Source organism: Aedes aegypti, chromosome 3, assembly GCF_002204515.2.
Source record: "Aedes aegypti strain LVP_AGWG chromosome 3, AaegL5.0 Primary Assembly, whole genome shotgun sequence".
Classification (NCBI taxonomy): domain Eukaryota; kingdom Metazoa; phylum Arthropoda; class Insecta; order Diptera; family Culicidae; genus Aedes; species Aedes aegypti.
In genome coordinates, this window is record NC_035109.1 from 267,243,986 (window position 1) to 267,268,869 (window position 24,884).

At 39.0% G+C, this 24,884-nt stretch overlaps 2 protein-coding genes across 6 annotated transcripts in view; both read left to right on the forward strand.

The window, feature by feature from the left end:
- Positions 1 to 7,250, forward strand: part of LOC5579653 (zinc transporter 9) — a 33,829-nt gene extending 26,579 nt beyond the window's left edge. For all 3 annotated transcript variants that reach the window (XM_001648077.2, XM_021848939.1, XM_021848938.1), the window contains exons 5-7: positions 5,999 to 6,327; positions 6,386 to 6,574; positions 6,642 to 7,250. In XM_001648077.2, the coding sequence (XP_001648127.2) occupies positions 5,999 to 6,327; positions 6,386 to 6,574; positions 6,642 to 6,686 (563 nt within the window). In that variant the 3' untranslated portion in view covers positions 6,687 to 7,250. The remainder of the gene's footprint in view (positions 1 to 5,998; positions 6,328 to 6,385; positions 6,575 to 6,641) is intronic.
- An 8,507-nt stretch (positions 7,251 to 15,757) lies between these two features.
- Positions 15,758 to 24,441, forward strand: LOC5579667 (arylsulfatase B). 3 transcript variants are annotated; one of them, XM_021852190.1, is made up of 5 exons: positions 15,758 to 16,515; positions 22,315 to 22,645; positions 22,707 to 23,095; positions 23,152 to 23,458; positions 23,802 to 24,441. In XM_021852190.1, the coding sequence occupies exons 1-5, from the start codon at positions 16,464 to 16,466 to the stop codon at positions 24,406 to 24,408; spliced, it is 1,686 nt and encodes a 561-aa protein (XP_021707882.1). In that variant the 5' UTR covers positions 15,758 to 16,463; the 3' UTR covers positions 24,409 to 24,441. The 3 variants fall into 3 exon arrangements, with proteins under 3 accessions (XP_021707882.1, XP_021707884.1, XP_021707885.1); XM_021852192.1 differs by having other exon boundaries at positions 22,321 to 22,645; XM_021852193.1 differs by lacking the exon at positions 15,758 to 16,515 and adding an exon at positions 21,170 to 21,838 and having other exon boundaries at positions 22,321 to 22,645.
- Positions 24,442 to 24,884: the final 443 nt, after the last annotated feature.

Sequence of the window (24,884 nt, forward strand, 5' to 3'; positions counted from 1 at the left end):
TGCTCGGCAACGAAAAGACAACATGAGGGATCTTCAACAGAAGATGAAGGTAACACGCGAGCTTCCAGAAGCCGGAAGCAGAAAAAGGATAGTGATCCACTAAAAATCATTGAATCCGAGCCCATTCAATCGAAGGGAAAAGATCGGAGGGCTAGGTCAAAGAATTGAGGTTAGGGATGCCGTCTTTTGCGAACTTTTAAGTGATGATGACTTTGGCTATGGTTTTGGAGTTTTGATTATGGATGGTTTTTATACTTCTGCTGGGATTTCCTTCGTATTTTATGGCTGCTTTGAAAATATTTTGCTACGTTTATATGGACATGGTATCGGAAAATGATATGTACTTCTATTGCTTTTATGGATTGGAACTTTAGCTACGTCTCAGGTTATGAGCCCGGATAACGATTTACACTTTAATAGGGATCACCTTCCGTTCTATTATTATGACAACTTCAGCAACGATTACTGTTATGATTTTTGGATAACGATTAATTACTTTGAAAATTTGGCGTTATATTTATTCTGAAATGAACGTTATTCGGAAAGTAGCTTCAATTAACATAAATGCTATAAGAGTTGATGTTAAAAAGTCGCTTTTGAAAGAGTTTATTTCGACCAATGATTTGGATATACTTCTTCTACAAGAAGTCTTATTTGACGATTTTTCTTTTTTACCATCACACCTTGCCGTTGTAAACCGGGATGGAAAATGCTCTGGTACGGCCTTGCTAGTACGAAAATCCATTGAAGTACATGATTGTTTGAAAAGCCCATGTGGGCGAATTATTTCGATGATTATTGATGGTGTTAATTTTGTAAATATTTACGCGCATGCTGGTTCTCAGTTCAAAGCAGAGCGGGATGATTTGTTCGAAGTTCAGACAATTACGCACATGAGTAAAGTTGCAGCTACCGATACGATAGTAGGCGGTGATTTCAATTGTATTTTGGAAAATGATGATACCCGTGGGAACTTACAAAAACGTTTGCCGAGGTTTAAAAACCCTTACAAATCGGTTCAATCTTATGGATGTTGAGCTGAAGATCAAAGGTCATAAAAAGAAGTTTACCTATTTTAGGAATGATGCTGCCTCGCGCATCGATCGATTTTATTCAACGAACAATTTGTTTTAAAAAAAATAGTAAATTTGAAACTAATGCGATTCCCTTCTCTGACCACCATGCGATCCGATTCTGTTACCAAATTGAACCCAATCTAAGGTCACCTGTCGTAGGGAGAGGGTACTGGAAGATTAAAAATTTGTTGTTGCGAGATGCTGACGTAATCGAAGAGTTTGATAACGTGTTTGATAAGAAATAAGTACAATTATAATTTTGCAGAATGGTGGTCTTTCGACGTTAAAAACAAGATAAGGCAATTTTACAAATCAAAATTCTTTGAATTCAGTAATCGAAACCGAACTCAAAAAGATCTTTGTTACGCTAAGCTGAAACAGTTAGAAATCAAACAAATGAATGGTCAAAATGTGAGTGATGAATTAGAAAAAACCTAAAAACTAATCGCCTAAAATCCATAAGCTCCAATTTTAAACCAAACACGATGTTGAAGAACGAAAAAATGGGTATTTACCAAGTATCTAAAATTGCGAAAATGCAATCTAACCCTAATGTGCTACAGCTAAAAAATGATAAAGGTGTTCTTTGTGATCAATTAGAAACTAAGCAAATAGTTTATATTATCATTATAAGGATTTGTTCCCTGGAAGGCATGATAATGTTACAGCTGACTGTATGTTGAATTCATTAACCAAAGTTCTAAGTGCAAATTCGAAACAAGATCTAAGATCAATAATTGAACCCATAACAGAAAATGAATTGCTAGATACTATTAAACGCTGTACTTTGAAAAAAGCACCTGGGCCAGATGGGATCACCTACGAGTTGTATCTAGTTCATTACACTACATTAAAAACCGATCTACTAAAGCTTTTCGACGGAATATTTAACGGTTCAGTGAAACCATTAGATAGTTTTTCCGATGGGATTGTGACACTAATCCCGAAAGTAGGAAACAAGAATGACATAAACAATTATAGACCAATTAGTCTATTGAACACCGACTACAAGCTTTTATGTTATCGCAAACCGTCTTGAACTGTCTTGAAGAACTTATTGATGAGGGCCAAACAGCTGGTATCAAAAACAAAAGTTGTACAGATAATCTCGACATCATTCGTACTCTTGTAATTAAAGCTCAACAATAAAAAAATCAAATTTGCTTTACTCAGTCTAGATCTGGAGAAAGCTTTTGGCAAGGTTTGTCATGAACGTTTGTGGAAAATCATGCTTAAGTTTGATATACCGCAACAAGTCGTAAACTGTATTAAGCAGCTATACAAAAATGCTTTTTCTAAATTTTTAGTAAACGGGTTTTTGACACAATCCTTTAAAATAGAGAAATCAGTACGACAAGGTTGTCCTTTGTCAATATTACTTTTCACGTTATACATTGAGCCATTAATAAGGCATTTAAATAAAAGTTTTTCAGGAATTCTGATTTTGAACAGATTCGTACGTGTTCCTGCTTTCGCAGATGATTTGACTTTGATCATTAGATCTGACCAAGAAATTGATGCAGTGATGGGAATTTTAGATAATTTCTCTAAATTCGCTGGAATAAAGCTGAATTTAAGGAAATCAGGTTTTTGCGTTTTAATAACTGTGTGATAGGACCACAGAAGGTCACTGAAAAAGATGAATATTTTAAGGGAGGGTTGAATTTAATAGATGTAGACACTCAGTGTAAATCTCTTTTCGCGAGAAGCTTACTTTTCAAAGGTGCCACTGCTATAAGTCACTATTTGATAAGAACACACAATTTGAAAGGACTAAGTTTAAATACACAACGTCTTATTCAGAAAGTAAAAGAAATCAAAGATATGAGCATCTAGTAACTATCAAGCAAATTTATGAGTACATGTTAACTAAATTAAATATTGAAATTAAGGCTGAAAAAAAGTATCCCCAAATACATTGGGAAGTAGTATGGGAGAACATCAATCAAAACTTTTTAAGTTTATCAGCTAGGTCAACATTGTATGAGATATTTAATGACATCATTCCGAACAAAATTAAAATGTTTAACAATCTTGCTAACATAGATAACTTTTCATGCGATGTGTGTGGAAAACCAGATAATAACGTTCATCGGTTTATGAATTGTATTAAAACAGCTGATATATGGAACTGGGTGTCTGACATAATCAAAAACCGATTAAAAATTAAAATAACTTCGCCTCATTTGCTACTTTATCGTGGAATAGGAAAACATAATTGTAGATTAAAAGCAGCATTATGGCTAGTATGTGAAGCAATAGTGTACAATGTCAAAAATCATAAGAATCCAAGTTTATACAAGTTCAAGAAAGATATACGAGATTATAGATGGAATAATCGCATACTGTTTTGTAAACATTTCATAAACTATCTTAGCATCTGTTGAACACCAACAGAATTTAGTTAATGATTAGAATTAAGGTACATTTTATAAAAAAACACTATGTATTAGGGTGGTTCAAAAAATCGTTTTTGCTCCACACCGCTCATTCGATTCTAGATCAAATTCTGGGTATCCTCCCAAAATTTGAACTCATTCGGACGAAAACTGAGACTGCACAAGCCCTTCAAAGTTTATGTGGGAATTACTATGGGAAAAGCAAGCAATTCATTCAATTGGTCATAGTGTTTGCCCATGTGCTCTTGGTGATTAGAGCTACGTTGATACTGTGAGATACATTCATCAGCTACAACTTTGCACTCAGAATTTGATCTAGAATCGAATGAGCGGTGTGGAGCAAAAACGATTTTTTGAACCACTCTACTATGTATGTTAGACTATACATTGTTATGTTTGTGAATGTTGTAAATAGCGAAATAACCAGTAAAAATGAAAAATCCTAAGATTTACACAGTTGCCAAAGGATCCACATTGAAATACCAAAATACAGGCGCGGTTATTATGATCCACACTTAAATCCCAAGATCCATACTGGATTCCCAGGATCTACTCGGGGATCCCAACATTCACACTGGAATATCAAGATCCACAGTGGAATGTCAGTTCCGGCCTTCGCTACATTAGGCCGACGATCAGGATGCTACCCGGTGACGCCATCCGCAGACTTTTGTCCTAAAAGCTCATCCCGTGGTCCAGGTATGGCGGCAAAGGTCGCAGTTAACCATGGACCAAGCAGGAGCAGCGAGGACATCGGTAGAGGGGCCCTAAGGAGATATGAAATTAGAAAAGGTCAGACTAGTCTTAAGGGGGAAGGATCCGTCATTGATTTTAGAATTTTCAAAAGCAGTTTTTTCGTTCAAAATCAAGAAAATTTACCGGAAAATGTGTTCACTGTATTCTATTTTCCAACCGAAACACAATGAACACATTTTCATCGATTAACTTTTAGTTTTGAACAGAAAAACTGCTTTTGAAGTTTCGATGATGACGATGATTACGATGACGGAGCGTTGAGCGTTAAGAAAGTGGGTTAATTAGAGAGAAAGGTAGCTAGCGAAGCTAGATAGCAAGGTTAAAGAAAAGATGGAGAGAGAGAAGAAGAAGAAGAATAAACAAGGGTGTGAAAAGCCAACTCAAGTGTAATACAGAGTCTCGTTAGTCGTTGGAAAGGGTCACCTTCTGTGAACCCTCCTTAAGTTGACTGTAGCTGCCAGTAAAGAGCCATCAGTTACACACTGGAATTCTGGGATCCACACTAGTATCCAAAGATCCACATTGAAATCCTGCGATCCACACTAGAATCCTAGGTTCGACATTTGAATCCCAAGCTGCACACTGAATTTCGGCGATGCGCATTACAGTCCCAGGATCTATACTGAAATCCTACGATGTACACTACAATCCCAAGATCCACACTTGAATTAGAGGATTCACACTGAAATACCAGGATCAACATCGGAGACCCAGGATCCACACTGGAAATCTAGAATCCACACTGTAATCCCAGGATTCCACTGGACTTCCAGTATCGACACTGAAATTCTGCGTTTCACAATACAATCCCTGGGACGGACCTGGTGTAGTGGTTAGAACACACGCCTCTCACGCCAAGGACCTGGAATCGAATCCCATCCCCGAGATAGTCACTAAAAATTTTAGTGACGGCTTCCTTCGGAAGGGAAGTAAAGCCGTTGGTCCCGAGATGAACTAGCCCAGGGCTAAAAATCTCGTTAATAAAGATAAAAAAAAAATACAATCCCTGGGTTCACACTGAAATCCTACAATCCCAGGATCCCAAGTGGAATCAAAGAATCCACACTGAAATCCCAGGATCAATCCCATGATTCATCCTGAAATCCGAGGATCTATTCTGAAATCTCAGAATTCACACTGGAATTCCGGAATCCTCACTAGCTTACGGGATCCATATGAATCTCTGATTTGGAAACCACGCTTATTTTAACATAAAACAATCGTGGTGTTGCCAAAACAACTTAAAAAAAATGATTATTTTATGCTCACATTTTTTTTCTTTATTAACGTGAATTTTAACACATATGACTAGTTCTTCACTCATTTTATGCTTACAGCGCAACCTAGTGAAAGAAATCTTAGTTATAAATCCTGTTATTAGATTATCCTTGATCTCTTTTACAAATTTTCCGAAGATACCATCCACTCATTTTGCCTAAAAACTTAACTAGACTTAACTTAAGTAGACTTCTTATCGCACTGCGGCAGACGATGTTATAGAACTCCAAAATAATTGACGAAGTTCTAGTTCTAGAATGTTTTTAAAACCCACAAAACCATAGTGCAACAATCTCTAAGAAGCTGCAAGAGATTGGGAGTCATTCACTCTCTTTCATTCAATGATTGTTCACAGTGTTCACTTTGAATCATTTTAATCTCCTTCCCCGTTACTTTAATTTTGAGTATTTAAACAGTATACTTATAAAACTAGTTGCGCTTTTCATTTCTACACTTAGTGCATAACCCCACAATGTCTTCTCGTTCCAGTGGTACGTGGTCAGGATCCTTGCGTGAACGTGGTCCTAACGGAAGATGCTGCAGCCGTGCTCAGTGTGGCATTAGCGGCCACATGTATGGGATTGTCTTCGTACACCGGATCGCCTATTCCGGATGCCGTGGGTTCGCTACTGGTCGGTTGTATGCTCGGTGGTGTGGCCTCTTTCATTATCTATACCAACGTCGCCGCCTTGGTGGGACGATCCATTCGACAGGAGAATCTCGACCGGATTAATGCCGAACTGGAAAGTGACATCATGATCCGAGCGATCCACGACGTCAAGGGCATAGATATGGGGAACTCTCTGGTTAGGTATAAGGTGAGTTTCAGAGTAGTTGAAAAGAGAGCAAAAGCTTGATAAACATTTTCTCTTCAAGGCTGAAATGGACTTCGATGGTCGTGAGCTGACGCGTGTGTATCTGGACAAGCAGGATCTGAATGTGCTTCTGGAGGAAGTCAAAACGTTCCAGACCATTGATGAGTTGGAGGCGTTCCTTCTAAAGCATGGAGAAAACATTGTGGATTTGATGGGAGGTGAAATCGATCGCATTGAAATGAAACTGCGGGTAAGTTAAGTCTCAGTTCCTTTTAATGTCAATATCATTTAAACAAACTATCATTTCCGTTTCACAGAAAAAGTTCCCCGAAATACGGCACTGTGATCTGGAGATTTTGTAAGTCTGTTACACTTCTTTTACGTTACCAGCTCTGTCCTACTTGCATCGGTTTAAAGTGAGTATATGAAGCAACAAACTCGAAAGAACGTAAGATTGGCAAGTCTAAGTTTGTTTTACCTCGATAGATATATTTTTACAATTTACAAAGAAGCTATGAAATAAAACTTTAATTCCAAATTTGAATCAAAATGTAATAAAGCTAAGTGGTGATAACAATGTGGCACCAGCGAGTGGTAGTATATTTATTAATTATGCTTATTAGTACTTAAACAACTGACAATTCACAAACAACGCTGTAGTGGAGCTTAACCGATGCCGATCCAAAAGAAACCGACAGCTTCTAATAAAGGTTCTGATTGGACAAATAGCGATGGAGAAAAAAGTAGCGGTTACATCACGACGATGGACCTATCTACGTTACTGAATGTTCAAACTTGTTCCCTGTCGTTATACTATAGAAAATATGTATCAAAAAATGCAGACATTTGAAACTACGCAACTCAAATAGAACAGCGAGACAATACCTAGATATTTTGCGGTAATAAATATTTCAATGCTGACTAAATTAGTGAAGTTGCATTAAATTTACAATTCACAGTCCCTTCAATCTGGCACTCTTATTTTTGTTTGTTAGTCTATAGGGTAAATCGGGATAATGAGCCCCAACCGGGCAATACGACCCATTTCATTTTCAAGGGATTGAGGCTTATTTAACACCGTAAATATGATTACATATCCTAAATATCCACGACAAAATGATGTTGCAAATGTTAGATCTTTGAGAAGTATGAAAAACCAATAGATATTTCTAAAATATCGAAAATCAGCATTTAATGAAGCCCTTCCTTTACTATTGTACTTAATCAAATCGGAAGATCACAGCATGTTGTTTGCCGTGAGGAAAAAGGAGCCGCAAACGAATTACGAGAATTGTCAATTTTTTTTTTCGATTTGTTCAAGTATTCACATATGATACTTGTAGCGCTTGCCTGCGTGCGCCAATGTTACAAAGAAGCGAGGTTTTATTGTTTATGGGCAAATGTAATTCCATAACATTGAAGCGTTTTTTCTTGGAAAGAAAACTGGCACTATTTGCTGTCTATAACGATTATATTGTTTTGCTTTATGCAAACGTCAGAGCATGTGTTTACAACGTCTAGTTTGTTATTTGATAAATGACCCAACAATAGAAGAAGAAGAGAAAAGAGAAATACGAGAAATATGTTTGTGTTTTTGTGAGAAATCCCAAGGAACAAAAATTGAGAGTGTTGGTTGCCCCAAAAGGAGACTAGCTTAAAGAAGAATTTTATCCTTCAATTTAGCTTTTGACAAGCGTTAAAAAACACATTTGTTAAAAAAAAACATGTTAAGTCCACTGACGGGACAACATGTTTTATATGGAAATGTCGATATACCGTCGCAGTGATAATAAAAATCACCAAATGTTTCAGATTTAGCAAATTTGAAACTTTTGCGTCCATGAAGAATGAAAAATCCAAGCTTACTTGAATTTGGACGTTGCGTTTGAATTGCGCGCATATCTTCTGCACGTTACCGCCGCCGCTGGATGTGGATTTAAAATGAGAACCGCAATATTCAGACTGTTGGATGGCGCTGCTCCTGGTGCATTGACAGTAATTCTGAAATTTGTCTTGTGTACACATTTTTTGCAAAATTAGAACATCACAATATTAAACTAAAAAAAGTATGCGGTGTGAATGGCTAGTCCCAATAAAGAATGATGAATGGTTTTTATTGCTATATAGGTTATATGGTCAGTCATACCTGAATCGGATGGTACTTGTTATCGAAATGCTAACCTTTGCATTTGACATTACACGATTAATCAAACTATGAATGTATAGATGTCCCTAAAATCGTGGTTGAAGGCATGATAAAACAAATCACGGCAGGTTGTAATATATCTGTACAAATATAGCGCAAAAACGGGAATTTGGTTCGAAGTGAAGACATTTTTTTAATGTACAGCGAATATAATAATCCCAAATTTGATGTTTAAAGTAAACCAATGAGACAAGTGTTGCGATAGAACATGGAATATGGACAATTTTAAATGGCATTCGAAAATCATCAAGATAGCTGGATGATTCATGCTATATACAATAATTCATGTAAGTAAATGAGCTTTCAGTAGATGAATTTATCAAAGCTTGAATTGTACAATATATTTAAAAAAAATTGATAGGATTCCATATATTTAACTTCTATTTATTTCAAGAAATTGATTTTTTTGGAGCAGAGGGAGAATGTGGGATATAGAATCCACTGCGTTGGGAAGTGATAATAGGATTGATCACTGCAAGCGGTTTTATATGTTCAAATGTAATGCACACTGTCATGTTGGCGAAATTGGTCTCCCTTAGTAACACGCTCCTGTCACTTGCATACTAGATGCATGCATGCTCTGCCTCACTGCCACACTGCTAATGGACCCTCTTAAGCTTAGCAAGTGGTGGAATTTCTCTTGGACAATTTGTACAACGCTGTGGAACGTTTTTCTGTGGGAGGGGCATATTGTCCGGTTTGTTTTGAAACGTCAAAATTTGGACCGTTTCCAAAAAACGTCTTGTACTTTTTTAGCAGCTACCTGGCAAGAGAAAGCTGCATGCACAGGTTGAGCATCTTACAACATAACACCTTGACATCAAAAACGATAGGAGCAATGCATTTGCTACTGCAATAGAGCGATTTATCCTTAAGGGGCGTATTATACCTGTTTACCCTAGGTGGAATGAATGAGATTAAATGAGTGAATAGCAGGGTTGGAAAAAAAAATCTGAAATTCATTCTACAGTAGCCAAACAAAGCCAATCGCAGTCAGCGAAGCCAGTGAAACTCACGCCTATCGCTGCTGTAGGCAAAGAGCCTTGAAAATTGCAAAACACCCGTTGCTAAGGGCAACCCTAAATTACTGTAGAGAAATGTTCTATTTCTCGCTGCATTTCCCGCATTTAGAGCCTTCAATGACACTAACGATTTAGAAAAGTCATGCACCCAACATAGGCTACTTGATGAGATTCACTATTTTGAACTACTGTACTGGGAAAGCCACGTGATTTTCGCGAAATTCAAGCCTACTATACTATTACCATTCTCAGCACTGGTGAATAGTACTAGACGACTAGTCAAAAAATCATTTCATATCCAGGATTTATTTTAAGAGATTTCCCCAAGAATTCTTACAGGAATTTCACCAGCTTTTCCTGGAACTAGTCAAGCATTCTCTAAGGAATATCTGCAAGAGGTACTCATGATTTTTTCAGAAGTACATCAGACAGCCCACCAGAAAACCGTAAGGTTTCCTCAAGGAATCCCTCTGAGATTTCTTCTAGGGATTTATGCGTTTGCACCAAACACAGGAAGCCACAAGTTGACCAAATGAGGAAATAGTGGGGAACTAGTCGAAGATTATATTTTCAATCCATATAATTTTGGGTAGGTACGAATAAAATTGAAGATGAATCCATCACCATTTTGTTATGAGTTCTACGTAGAAGCAAAAGGAGGAGGTAAGTGACGAAGAACTTCTTATGAGGTGTAATTATTGGTTAGCTCAGAGGGGAGCCTTTCTGAGACTCCCTGAAACATAACCTTAGGATCGACATGCTTAATCACTATTGTTTTCCGCCAGGCAGGGAAGGATCGCACTGTCACAGATAAAAACTCACGTCACATTGGTTTTGACACAAACTTCATTCATTCCGGACTTTTCCGGCCTTAACTTCTACAGCTTTCCCACTTTCTTAACATACTCTAACCTGTCCTTTTCTTTTCACTTCTTCACATCTTCTGGAGCCCCTTCTTCTTCCACCACCATCCTTCTCCTTCGCCGTGAGTGTGGTTCGTCGGCTGGACTGTTCTTCAACGGGTTCCTTCGGGATGGCGACGACTTTGGGTTTAAACTGTTAAACTGCTCCCCGGGCTTCCGAGTATGTTGAAGGACTCGGACAACGACGTAACTTGCCGGAACTACCCAACATTATTGGTTGGTTATAGTGAAATTGCTTATTTGTTGCAAAATACTTAAGAGAAAAAAAAATGAAAAAAACAGTTGAAATCTTAAACTTTTTGTAAAAAAAAAGAAAAGTTGACATCTTGAGCTTTTATTCCATAATCCATAAAAAAAAGATTGAAAATCGTTTGAGCTGTTCAACAGTTATGATTTTTTTAAGGGGGATTTTTTTCATCGGGATAAACTTTACAGTAATATCACGCCAGGATCTGGAAATATACCCAGTAGCAAAACTGCTTACAAGTAGTTTTTTCAAAACATGTTCGGTAAACTCAAATCCCTTTTGGAGCAGAACAGGATTAATCGCATCCGCTCCTGGAAATTTGAAAGACGCAAAACTATTAGGTGCCCATTGAATCGATTCAGTAGTTATGATACTGCGAGCCGCAGCCAGAGACTACATGAAAAGACATTTGGTTCATCTGTAGATGCTATGTCCACACATCCGGGAAGTGTGTATTGAATAAACATTCTAAAACTTCTTCATCAGAAGAAGTAAAGTCACCATTAGGTAAGCGAATTTCGTTTACTTGGAAATCCTTAGATTTCGCAAGGATTTTGTTCAGCCGACTGACTTCACACAAACTGGACAAATTTGTACAAAGGTTTTACCAGCCGGATCGTTCAACAGAACGAAGAGCCTTCTTGTAAACCTTACGAGTCGACTTGAACAACTCTGATCCAGCTGAACGGCGTCTGTTCCAACTCCTTCTACTTTGTTTCCTGAGTCTAGTCAGATCGGAATTCCACCATGGGGTCCTTCTTGTAGTCTGCACAGGCCGCAGAGGACATGATTCTTCAAAAGCTTCCATAATGAAGGATGTTGTGGTATCAACGGCATCACTTGGATTTTCAATGGACGGAGAATATCCATGAAATTTGGTCGCAATTAATTCAGTGTAGATTTCCCAATTTGTTGACCGGGGATTCCTAAAACGCAAAGTCTGCGAAGTTACATTTGAATGTTCAAAGAAGATGTAGCGATGATCAGATAATGATTCCTCATCTGATACTTGCCAATTCGTCAACTCGTGAATGATTCTATTCGAGCAGAACGTTATGTCTAACACTTCTTCTGTTCCCTAAGGAATCTATCATTGGGGACATTTCGATTTTTACACCAAAACATATCATGCTACAGTTTGGTCTTCATGTCTTGTCGTAAATAGGGCAACTGTTGACTCAATGTGAGGCGTCCAATTTGAAAACGGTCTTCGACAAAATTGCAGCTGATTATTGTATCTCACAGTATCAACGTAGTTCTAATCCCCAAGGACATATGGGCAAACACTATGATCAATTGAATAATGTGCTTGCATTTCCCATAGTAATTCCCATATAAACTTTGAAGGGCTTGTGCAGTCTCAGTTTTCATCCGAATGAGCTCAAATTTTGGGAGGACACTCAGAATTTGATCTTCAATCGAATGAGCGGTGTGGAGTAAAAACGATTTTTTTAACCACTCTAGTGTATATTTAAATATTGTGGCCACATTTGAGGCATGAAGAAAAAGCCGTCGCATGATATGTGTTGGTATAAAAACAGAAATGTCCCCAATGACAGGTTCCTCCGGGAAATTCCTGGTGGTCCCAAAAGTGGCCACTGTAGTCAATTATCCATTTTAGGTCTACAATAGCCCTATTTAGCACGAGACATGAAAAATGAACCGTCGCACGATATGTAATGGAGTTCAATTTCAATTGTCCCTAATAACAGGTTCCCTCGGGGACAACCGGTGGTCCCGGAAGTAGTCACTGTAGTCAACTATCCATTTTGAGTCTACAGTTGCTCTATTTACGACAAGATATGAAGAATGAGCCGTCGCATGATATGCTTTGGTGTCAAAATCGAAATGTCCCCTATGCAAGGTTCCCCCGGGGCACTTGGCGGCACCATGAGTGGCCAAGACTCATTTTCACCTTATAATAGGGTAAAGCTAGGGAGAAAACAATATTGCGCGACATTTTTTGAGTGAATAAATTGTTTGATCCCGATTCGGATCCACTACCGGCACCGATTCCGGGTAAATGGCCATATCTTGGTTGTTTCTGGACCGATCTTAATACTTGGCGCACCAATCGCTTCAGAATTTGATCTTCTATCTTCATGCGTAGTAAAATTTTGATTTTTTAGCCGAGACCTTTGCTAAAAACTCGTCATAATTTTACTGCATAAGACATGCTTCCGGAAATCCGGATTATCACCGGTATCCGGTGGTCAGAAGTTCATTTCCATGGATGCACCTCAAAACTAGATTAGTTGACCCGTCCATTACTTCTTAAAGAATTGAAATGGGTCAATCTTTGTCAAAGTTACAGCATTCCAAAGTTGGCCCAATTTTTGCCTGTCCCTGTGTGTTTGTTATTTTGACAACCCCCTGTATATCAAATATTCCATCATTTGCGATACTTTAAAAATGGGGAGGGTACAAAAAAAGGGCGGAGAGCTCCCTGCAAATCTTATTACAACTCTTCATATTGTATTTAAAGTTGAAAACATTATATGGTACACGAATTCCGCTGTCCTGAATATAAAACACTGTGTCGGTTTATTGATTAGATTAGATTTTTAAATAACAAATGCAAAAAGTTCAAGTTATTTTAAAAATGACCTGGGGCAGACACGAACATTCTGAAAACGCCATTATTTTTGTTTGTTTTTATACTTTCAAGCCCGGGGTGTCCGGTCTCTGTGCTTTCAGATCGACTTTTTTTTTGTCGAACAGTGTTATTGTGACAGCACATACATCTCTATTAGTTAACTCAGAAATGAGTATAGCAACGATTGCTTTATTAACGAGTTTTCCATTTCAGGTTAACTGAAAGTAGCCAAAACTGGATCCACAAGGTTACCTAGATAGAAGCTTCCCTTACGAAAGTAAGGTTCTTGAACTAGCGCCACTTGGGCTGCACCATTATGCATGAGTCTGCAAAGATGGATCGTTGCTGTTCTTTTATGCTGAAGATTGATCTGTGCTAACCAGTGCTGGGAATGGTAATAGTAGTAGGCTTGAATTTTCGCGAAAATCACGTGGCTCTCCCAGTACAGTAGTTCAAAAACGTGAATCTCATCAAGTAGCCTCTGTTGGGTGCACGAATTTTCTAAATCATGAGTGTCATTGAAGGCTCTAAATGCGGGAAATGCAGCGGGAAATAGAACATTTTTCTACAGTAATTTCGAGTTGCCCTTAGCAACAGGTGTTTTGCAATTTTCAAGGCATTTGCCTACAGCAGCGATGGGCGTGAGTTTCACTGGCTTCGCTGACTGTGATTGGCTTTGTTTGGCTACTGTAGAGTGAGTTTCAGATTTTTTCCCAACCCTGGTGCTAACCTAACCGTAGCCATTACCCAAACTAGGCAGGATTAAGCTTTTTGCAATCTCAGCACGAAAAAGACCAGCAACGAAAAAACCAGATCGGTATCTATTTAAAGTCGCCAAAGGCGAAACAGCACAGAATACACTGTGTAAAACGCATAATGCGAATCCATATAGGTGATAATTTAAATTAAATGTCAACATATTCATAATCCCACCCTTATTAAGCCTCAGGCTAGAGACTGAAGAAGGGCAGCCGATTGTCTCAGAGAAACACCACCGCCATTGCTCCGGGTAGCACAGGAAGGGCACAATACTGCAGAGGGCGCCCTGGTGCTCCACAGGCTCCGTTTGTGGTTAGGTTTTATTTAGACCCCCCCCCCCCTAACCATTAATTCCTAGGCACGGTACGCATCACACCATAAATTAGGGGTCACCTGTGAGGTGGAGTTTTACCACCGCACAGTGAGAAAATCGGGCTCCAAAACGCGACTAAATGCAATATCTCAGCTGGGTAATGGTTTCAGGAAATGATTTTGACCATTCTAGATCGGAAAAAGGCTGCTGAATCGATTGGTGGCGGTCCCATTGACCGGAGACTTCGCCCTGGCCACCTAGAGCCCTGGAACCATCCTGAATTCCTTACGGCAAGTAGAATTATTGGAACTGATATGAACTGTCATGATTTCGTTTTGCTGCGGAACGGCACTTGACAATATTCTTGCATGGCGGATTTAATGATATGAATTATTGACCATTATGGCCATTTTATGGTTCCGGAACTAACCCGGAACATCCGTAAAATTGGAAATATTGAAAAAAAAATGTTCTGATAGTTCCTTTCTCTCTTGTTTGTTAGAAAGAAGTACTCTTACAATTCGTATTTAGTAATCTAAATGTTTGACCATTACGGCCATTTTATGGTTCCGGAACTAACCCGGAACATCCGTAAAATTGGAAATATTGAAAAGAACGTTAATGTTCTGCACCGGGAGAGGCAGTCCGTAGTGTTAATTCTTAGCCAGTTGAAACAACCGCTAAAAAGCCAGTTGGAACAGCCGGCAAAAAGCTCTCTGTTAATAACTGTGGAAGTGCTCATAAGAACACTAAGCTGAGAAGCAAGCTCAGTCCCATTGAGGACGTTAATGCCAATAAGAAGAAGAGTGTTACCTAAATGGAATTGTTTGGCATTCTTTGAGGTGAGAAATACGCACTAAAATCTGTTTGAACTTAGCTCTGTGCTGCTTGTTTCATGCCTTCCTCAGTGTCAATGGACTCAACAAAATAAACAAATATTCGGGTGGCAAAGTTTACACCATCATTAGTCATTATTATTGACTGGCAAACAAACAGAGCAAACCTGTTTTGGGTAGGTACCCCTTAGATGATAGTTGCAATACAACTTGATAAAACTGCCTATGCCTATATTTTAAGTCATCATTTTCTGTTTGTTTTTCGTGGCATTACGACCCAACTGATACGGAGCCATCGCTCGAAAGTACAATTGTTCTCTAAGTTATACTGTATTTGCAATCAATGATAGAACCATTTCTTTCTAACCGATCTATATTCAAATTCAGTCAGCCCCAGTATAGTGTTCCTTTGTGGTATCACAGTTTACGTCTGATCTATAAAAGGCCATAATCGCGTGAATTTTAAAGATCGTCTCACTGTAGAGATCATCGAAATTTTTCGCTGGAGGCCTACTCAGTAGTTCTCCGCACGTTTCGCGGGTAGCAGAGTAGTGTATTACTTGGTTGCGATCGAATTAATTTGTTCGCATAATTTACATAGAAAGTTCACGTGCTCTCAATCAATCGATATCGGTTAGGCTGGTCCAGAATCTTCCTAGAATCTTGAAAAATCATTATCATAAAAAAGTTCTCAATTTCAATTCAGTTGCAGAAAAAAATACAGTGAAACCATTAAGAAACGGTTCCACAATCTTCATGCATAATATGTGGGACCAGTCTAATTTGCACGATGCATTGCTACTACTACCTACTGTGCGCGCTGTGATCGTTCAATGAGAATATAGGTCAGGATCGCTTTGGTAGCGTTGTCAATGACTACAAGTGAGCGAGCGACAGTTCAGAAGACAGCGTGATGCTCATTTTTGCGTGGGCTGAAGAATGATAAGAACTTTTAAATTCCCATTGCATACATTGAGTTACATACATTGAGCAGGAAGTGGCAGTTATCGGCCTTCGTCGAAAGTACGACGATCGCGCCAGTTGATGTTTTGCACTTGGTGGTAACGGTTGGCAAATTGCTTGTCGGGCCGATTCTGATTCGCCGAACAACGTGGTCACGCTTCGAGTGTTTTTTGTTTTGCCGCCTGGATCTCTACCATCAAATCGGTAGTAAAAGTGGCCAAGAATTGAATCGAGGGGATTGTGTTTATTGTTTGGTTGATTAGCAGAACAAATAATGGTGTGGTGTGATTTCCAGCTCAAGCGTATGGGATATTTCATAATAACAGGTAAGCATCACATAACTTCGAGGGTCATGGCATATGAAAATAAGTTATAGCTGTGTTAAATTTGAATTAATTTTAGTTTTTGAAGATTCTCACAATTTGTAAATAACTCTCATAAATTCTTATCAGTCAAAAATCCTGCGTTTCGTTGCATAGAAACATAGTATTTCGTAGGTTATGAAAAGGCATGAAAATTACAGTTACCAGCAACGTAAATGCGTTACTAGGAATAGAAAACATGTTTCAATGGCTTTATACAATTATCTTCTCACAATCTTCAAAGTTTTTCAGAGAGTTTGCTGTCATAGAACCAGTACCCACCCCTAAAAACATGCAATCTAATACATCTCATACACGTCTAATTGGGACTCTCTAGGGCTCATTCGACTGGCAATGAATTAATCTTACTTTGTAGTCATCTGAACAAAATTATTTTTAGATAACAGAAAAATCTGAAAACTATTCAAAGTTATTGAAACAGTCAATCAAGCATGTAATTATCGGGTAAGCCAATCGGGAGCACCACAGAGACTCCCTGACTCAAAATTTCAGGGTCGGCACGCTCACCAATAAAACGCGCGGTCAGGAAGTTCTCGCACATAATTTAGTCTACCTCAGAAGTTCTTTAAAAAAAATTATTGGCAGGCTAGCTTCACTCACACTTTCTTTTTTTAAGTTCTTCATTAGTATCATTTCAAACATAACATTGATTTCTTATATCTAGGTGTTCTGTGTGATTAGACAACACTATCATCCTAATTTGGTAAAACAAAAATAAGATTTTATTAACATTTTGTTAACAACATATTACATTTTATTTGCTGTAGCAGTTTTTTGCAGGTGAGCTGATTTCACCTGTTTATAAGAGAAAAAAAACACGTTTTCAATTTACTTAACCTAAATATATAACGTATTAATCGTGTCAATAGAAGATTGTAACGATTTTTGCCGGAAATTATGAATAATTTTATTTGCCATTTATTTCAATGTTTCAACATTGGATATTCTTTGTAACTCATTGGTACTATACTAGGGAGGAAGCTTCAGAATCATTATCAAAATTTTATTTTGAATTCTCTGCAGAGCTTTCCTCCTGATATTACAACAGCTAGTCCATATTGGAACAGCATACAACATGGCTGGCCTGAAAATTTGTTTGAATATCAAAAGTTTGTTCTTAAGGCAAAGTTTTGATTTTCTATTAATAAGGGGATAGATACATTTTATATATCTGTTACATTTGGCTAAAATGCCCTCAATGTGATTTTTGAAAGTTAAATTCTTATCTAGCATGGGTCCTAGATACTTAACTTCATCTGACCAATTTATTGGAACCCCTCTCATCGTGACAACATGTCTACTTGAAGGTTTCAAGTAAAGAGCTTTTGGTTTATGTGGGAATATTATTAGTTGAGTTTTGGAAGCATTAGGAGAAATATTCCATTTTTACAAGTATGAAGAAAAAATTTCCAAACTTTTTTGCAATCGACTACAGATAACACGCAGGCTTCGTTCTTTGGCGGAGAACCCTGTGTCATCCGCAAACAAAGATTTTTGACATCCCTGAGGTAACTCAGGTAAGTCAGATGTAAAAATATTGTATAATATTGGTCCCAAAATGCTGCCTTGAGGAACACCAGCTCTTACAGGAAGTCTTTCAGACCTGGAGTTCTGATAATTAACCTGAAGTGTACGATTTGACAGATAACTTTGAATTATTCTAACAATGTATGTTGGAAAATTAAAGTTCTTTAATTTTACAATCAAACCTTCATGCCAAACACTGTCGAATGCTTTTTCTATGTCTAGAAGAGCAAGACCAGTAGAATAGCCTTCAGATTTGTTGGAACGGATCAAATTTGTTACACGTAAAAGTTGATGAGTGGTCGAATGTCCATGGCGGAATCCGAACTGTTCATTGGCAAAAATTGAAGTTTCGTTGTTGTGGACCATCATTCTGTATTCCGATAGGGTTTTGAGATATTTGAGTTTTTGTGTCAAAAATTATGTTTTTAATGCAAAAAAAAATTTTTTTTTACTGTGTGTATTTTTTTTTGAATCTTTATTTAGTTGTCTAACTTTGTTTCTTTAGTTGTCTAACAATCGAACGAACCGTTTTTGCTGTGCAGCTTTTTGAATATTTTTGAACCATTTTTACATACACCCTTTTGAAAAGTTAGTCGTGACTCAGACTTGAAGATTTGATATCGGAAAATGACGATTTAGATGGAACTGGAAAACTGTGCAAAGTTTCAGCTCAATAGAAAAAAATGAATTAAAAAATTTACCAAATTTTGGTGCTGTTGCTTGGAATCACTCAGTTCCTGTGCTGGTGTGTTTTTACGGTTGGCTTGCAGAGCCTGGCACCAACCCCCTAGATTTCCGGAGGACCATTCCTCCTAAATGTTCGGAGGGCCATAGTGAGCAGTTTAGCTTAGAGTCCTTCTCTGACACTCGGACGATGATCAGTCGCCCCTGACATGGGGAACAGACGCTGTTGTGAGCCGCTCCTAACATGGAGTACATACGCTCAAGGTTTGCAGAAGTAAGAGCAAAAGCAAAAGCAAATCACCCCTTCCCTGTCAGCTTACGACCAAAGTTCCCACCGGGGGTTGGTTACCCGATCTTCCCCAAGGTTACTCATACCCCGGCCAGTACCACGAGGAGGTAGGGATAGGAGTTGCTGGGCAAGAGGCTAAGGACCACACAATGGGGTCTCATTTATTCCTGTAGGTACGCGTGGTACCAATGGTACGCCGGGGGAGGGACGTTTCGCATAAAGACGTTTCGCATAAGGACGATTCGCATAATGTTATGGGTGGACGTTTCGCATAATGGACGTTTGGCATAAAGATAATTATATGCCTTCTTTAAAATGCTACCTGTTCTTATACTATATACTGATTTATGCGAAACGTCCATTATTCCAAACGTCCGTATGCGAAACGTCTTTATGCAAAATGGGTCACCCCCTGGTACGCCATGCCCAGCCATTTACCGTGCCTTCTTAATGATTTATAATACCTGTGACTCTTCTAGTTCAATTATAAGTGGATGACCACTATGGCTAATAGTTACCACTGAAAAACCCCAGGAATGACCACCGGTGTTATCTCTATTGTGAGACATTTCAGATTTTGTTCCAAAACTAGACATGTGACGGCTCAATTTTCCTAGTTTTTTGAGCACGTGATCCATCTCACATAATAATGAATGGATGGCCAGTCTGGTCCTTTGCTGACACTGAACTCGGGTCCTCAGGTTTCTGGTTGGCCGACGACGCTGTGGCATCGTAGTTGATTAACGCGCCCAGTCTAGTGTATTGGGGGTCGTGGGATCGAAGCTCAATAGAACGATTCCATTATTTTTCACAAATTTTACATCTCAATATGTCCAAATTGATATTTGTGACTACGAACTTCAGGTTGAATTTTCGGTCAAAATTTGCCAGAATGATCATTCATCCAAAATTGAACTAAAAAAGTCACAGGTATTCAAAACCATGAAAATTGAGCCGTTGCATGCCTAGTTTTGGTACAAAAACTGAAATGTCCCACAATATGGGTATCTCCGGTGGTCATTGCTGGGTTATCTCGGTGGGCCAGAAGAACCAAAGTGGTCATGCATCAATAATTGAACTAGCAGAGTTACATTGATTCAAAATCATGAAGATTGAGCCGTCGCATGCCTACTTTTGGTGCTAAAACTGTGTGGTCCCCTGTTACGGGTTTCCCGGTTTCCATTCCGGTGCTCCAAAAGGACCAGAATAACCATCCATTCATTCTTTTGGCAAAATACATCCAAACATAAAAAATCGTAAAGAATTGGTTTCATTTGGTTTTGGGGTATAAATCTGAGTAATTTCATCGAATTGTCCAGATTGGCCACCTCCCGGCATTCACGGAATTCCAGGACCCGGTTCGCATGGACCATACTGGACAGAATTTTTCAGGGAATGTGCGCCATTGGTTCTTTATTACTGAAAAAAATATGCCAAAATATCCATCAACCGAATAGTACCGATGTGAATTACATATACAGAACTGCGATGGAAACTTATTGTTCGGATGTTCCACGTGAATACCTATTCAACAATATGAGGACGGTTCAGATTACTTGTTTAGTTACGAAACTACAGGTCGTCAAATTAAGGGTCTCTAAGGTGAAGATGAATCGAAGCCAAACTTCAAATTTTCAAGAGCACGGATCTGGAGAACCAAGCATCCGTTTAAGCTGAAAACTTAATCGATTGGTCACCAGCTGGTGGTGATCAATCGATTAGGTTTTCAGCTCAAACGGATGTTTGGTTCTCCAGATCCGTGCTCTTGAAAATTCGAACTTTGGCTTCGATTCATCTTCACCCTAAAGGGATTTTTTTTTTCAGATGTAGCAGGCTCCCGGTGGCTAACGTGACAAATCCGGATCTCCGGGAGGGTTTCTGAAACTAGACATGTGTGCCCTTCATTTGAGCCCAACAGAACTATATTCGGTCAACACACTGATTTTTGCGTGCAGATTGAATTTTCGGGTCGAAAACGACCCGAAGTCACAATTTGTAACTTTTTGTGTTACCTATGTGATAGGTCACAATCTTGTATTTGCTTTTTTGTATTTTTTTCATTTCGTTTTGTTGTATTTTTTTATTTCTTTTTTTTGTAAATATTTGTACTAGGTTTATATTTTTATAATATTGTAATTACTTGTATATTTGTAAATAATTATTCCCTAACACTAAGATTCCTCAAAATAAAATTGTAAATATGTAAATAAAAATTCCTGAATTTCCTTTCCTTCGATACCAAGCTCTCTAAATTATAATGTAAATAAATAACAAAACATCTTCATAGAATTTCAAATTTAAATTTAAATCTTATCCTACTGTCAAAAATCCCCTTGGTATCATAGCAAATCCACTCCTTTTATCCTTTGCCCGTCAGCACCTCTCTGCAGAATGACAACTGCGCAGAGAAAAATAAAGGATGACGTCATGCCGACACGGATTCTGCTTGGTCATGAATCCAAATAAAAAGGGATGCTTGAGTAGACGAAGGGATCTTTTGGTAACAAAAATTCAAACAGTAACAAAATTAATAGTGCGCGCCGTGAGTGCTGGGTGAAGTGACCCGTTACCATCCGGAGATTAGTGCGTTTCCGGTCTCTTTAACCCGGACGAGGGGAAAGACAACCCTGCGTGAGACACGACCCTCTGGTGCAGCCCGGACTACACGGAGTAGAAGCAACGTCTACGTCGACTGGCACAAGGACGAAACCTGAAAATCGAGGTTCCCAGGTTTGCCAGCAACCGTTGCATTCCTTTGAAAATCAGGTGCAAATTATCCCATTCCTAACCCTTTGAAATCCCCATATTAATATTAAATAAAATTAATCGGTGAATTAAAATTGAATTTTAGTGTTAGTTTATAATTATTTTACGAGCAAATCCCTTTCCGCCACCTCTTAAATTGTGCAAATTGAATTAGCGATACAAGTTTGGGAAGTGAGTTCGCCCCAGTAGTGATTCTCCCGGATAGATCCTGAGAGGGCTGAAGTGTAAATAGTTTGTAAAAATTTGCTTATTAATTAGTTTTTTTTTTAAATTTTGAATTGAAGTTTATTGAAGTTTTTTCTTAGTGTTAATTTCTTTAGTTTTCTAGTGTAGTTCCTTTTTTCTTATTATTTTTCTTGAATTACAAGTGAATTAGTAGAATTAGTAACCTAGAAGTAACATTTGTTAGGGACTACGGAAGGTTAAATAAGTTACAGAAGAATACTTACGGCTATCATATCTGTCATTTCATGAAGTTGCAGGACTCCTTATTGCACAATGTACTACGACACCAAGCAAGCCAGCACCCAACATCGTGTTCATCCTCGCCGATGATCTCGGCTGGAACGACGTAGGATTTCACGGTTCATCACAAATTCCGACCCCAAATCTGGACGCTTTGGCCTATTCGGGGGTGATTCTGAACCGGTACTACGTGACGCCAATTTGTACACCGTCCAGGTCGGCTCTGATGACGGGGAAGTATCCGATCCACACCGGAATGCAGCACGCCGTTCTGTACGGTATGGAACCTCGCGGACTGCCACTGACGGAGAAACTTTTACCACAGTACTTGAAGGAACTTGGGTGAGTTTGAAGCACTTTACGTCGTCTATTTTCTTTTGTTAAGTGAAAACCCAATTTTCAGCTACAAGAACCACATCTACGGCAAGTGGCACCTGGGATCCTACACCCGCAAGCACACTCCGCTAGAACGTGGTTTCGACTCGCACGTAGGTTTCTGGACCGGCCATCATCACATGTTTGATCATACGGCCGTCGAAACCAACGCCTGGGGATTGGATATGCGCCGAGGTTTCGATGTGGCCTACGATCTTCACGGTTATTACACGACCCACGTGATACGGGATGAGTCGGTGGCGGCAATACGAGCTCATAACACTTCGCAGCCGATGTTCCTGTACGTTTCACACGCAGCGACTCATTCGGCTAATCCTTATGATTTCTTGCCAGCACCTGACGAGACTGTGGAGAGACTGGCGGGTATATCGAACTATTCGCGAAGGAAGTTTGCTGGTAAGATGCGTGACCAATCCATAGTTACGACATTACAACATTTGAACATTTTTTAGCGATGCTAACTGAGCTAGATCAATCGATAGGAGCAATAATCGTTGCTCTGAGTGAACGAGGAATGTTGGACAATTCAATCATTGTGTTCAGCACCGATAACGGCGGTCCTGCGGAGGGTTTCAACAACAATGCTGCGTCCAATTGGCCACTCAGAGGAACTAAGAATACTCTGTGGGAAGGAGGTGTCCGTGGTGCAGGGTGTATATGGAGTCCTTTGATTGAGGAGAAACGTCGAGTATCCCATCAAATAATGCATATCAGCGATTGGCTTCCGACGCTGCTGGATGCAGCTGGGTATGATATGAAGTGAGTACAGGTCATCGATGTTCGTGCACATTTAGAAGTGGTTGAATTGAACTCAATATGCTCGTACAACAAGCTGTCAATGATTACACTCACAAAAGACATGATGTTCAAACAGTAGGGCTACTCCAAAGTAAGGATTTTTTAAATCATGGTGATTGATGTTTTGAACCTAGTCAAGAGTATAATCCATTCAATCGAATTTGCTGATTTTTTTTACCGTAAACCGTATAGTTTGATACATTATTTAATCCTTTAATCTGAATTTCGGAAGTGGTCGTAAAACGAATCGCTATAACAAAAAGTTAAAGTGTATCTCTCTCTAATTTAATGCTCGTTTTTTTAGCATGCTCCCCTCAAACTTGGATGGCATCAGTGTGTGGCCTCAGCTGAGGAATGGCGATGTAACCCGTCGACATGAGATCCTCCACAATATCGATGACATCTGGGGAAGTGCCGCCTTGACCGTCGATGACTGGAAAGTGGTCAAAGGAACCAATTACGAGGGAAAATGGGATGCTTGGTATGGGCCAGCGGGCGATCACGACACCAAGTCCTACAATCTGTCATCGATCTTTGGTTGTCCAACGGGAAAAGCTTTAAGTAAACTGAAAATGCTGCCGCCGGAAGAGGAAATCATAAAGCTTCGACGTGAAGCTACCGTACAGTGTGCAAATGGGACCAGGAATAAATGCAATCCGCTGGAGTCGCCTTGCCTGTTCGATCTCTTCAACGATCCGTGCGAATTTGAGAATCTGGCCGATCAGTACCCGGACATTCTTGAAGTTTTGCTGAAAAAATTGAGTGACTATAATGCAACTGCAGTGCCTCCTGGGAATTTGCCGCTGGATTCACGGGGTGATCCTCGCTTCTGGGGTTATACGTGGCATAATTTTGGTGATGAACTGGCCATGTTTGAAGTTGAGCATATGACTGAAAGCGTTGGGGAATAGCATTACTACTTGAAATATCATTAAAATAATTACTTAATATCTTAAATGCGTTTTGATTCGTGACAAGCCTTGATTATTTGCAATCCGTGGGAAGGCTATCATACAATGGATGAATATAGTGATTTGTTTCTTACTCGATAGGTATTATCTAACTTGAAGTACTCATGTCCTGGTTGGATGCCAATTTTGGTTCTGTGATTACCTACCAGGGCTGTCAAATGTACGGCCCACGAAGACTCTCCTCGTATTTGTTGGTCAACAATCGATTGTACTATCAAGTTAGAGTTTCAACGTTAAATTAAACTTCGACGCAATACTTTAGTTTGATGGCATTTAACATTTTATTTAGGGTTTTCTCAATTCGCTCTGTCAAATGAATGATTCAAATGATCAGTTTGATCAAGTACAAAGCAAATCTCACTCATATCATAATCTTCATTGTCTGATGGAAAAAGCGAAATTCTTTTAACCTTAAA

Coding starts and splice junctions, on each gene's coding strand:
- LOC5579667 (XM_021852190.1), top strand. CDS start 16,464: ATGGTGTGGTGTGATTTCCAGCTCAAGCGTATGGGATATTTCATAATA. Junction 22,646..22,706: donor CAGTACTTGAAGGAACTTGG/GTGAGTTTGAAG, acceptor CCCAATTTTCAG/CTACAAGAACCACATCTACG. Junction 23,459..23,801: donor GCAGCTGGGTATGATATGAA/GTGAGTACAGGT, acceptor TCGTTTTTTTAG/CATGCTCCCCTCAAACTTGG.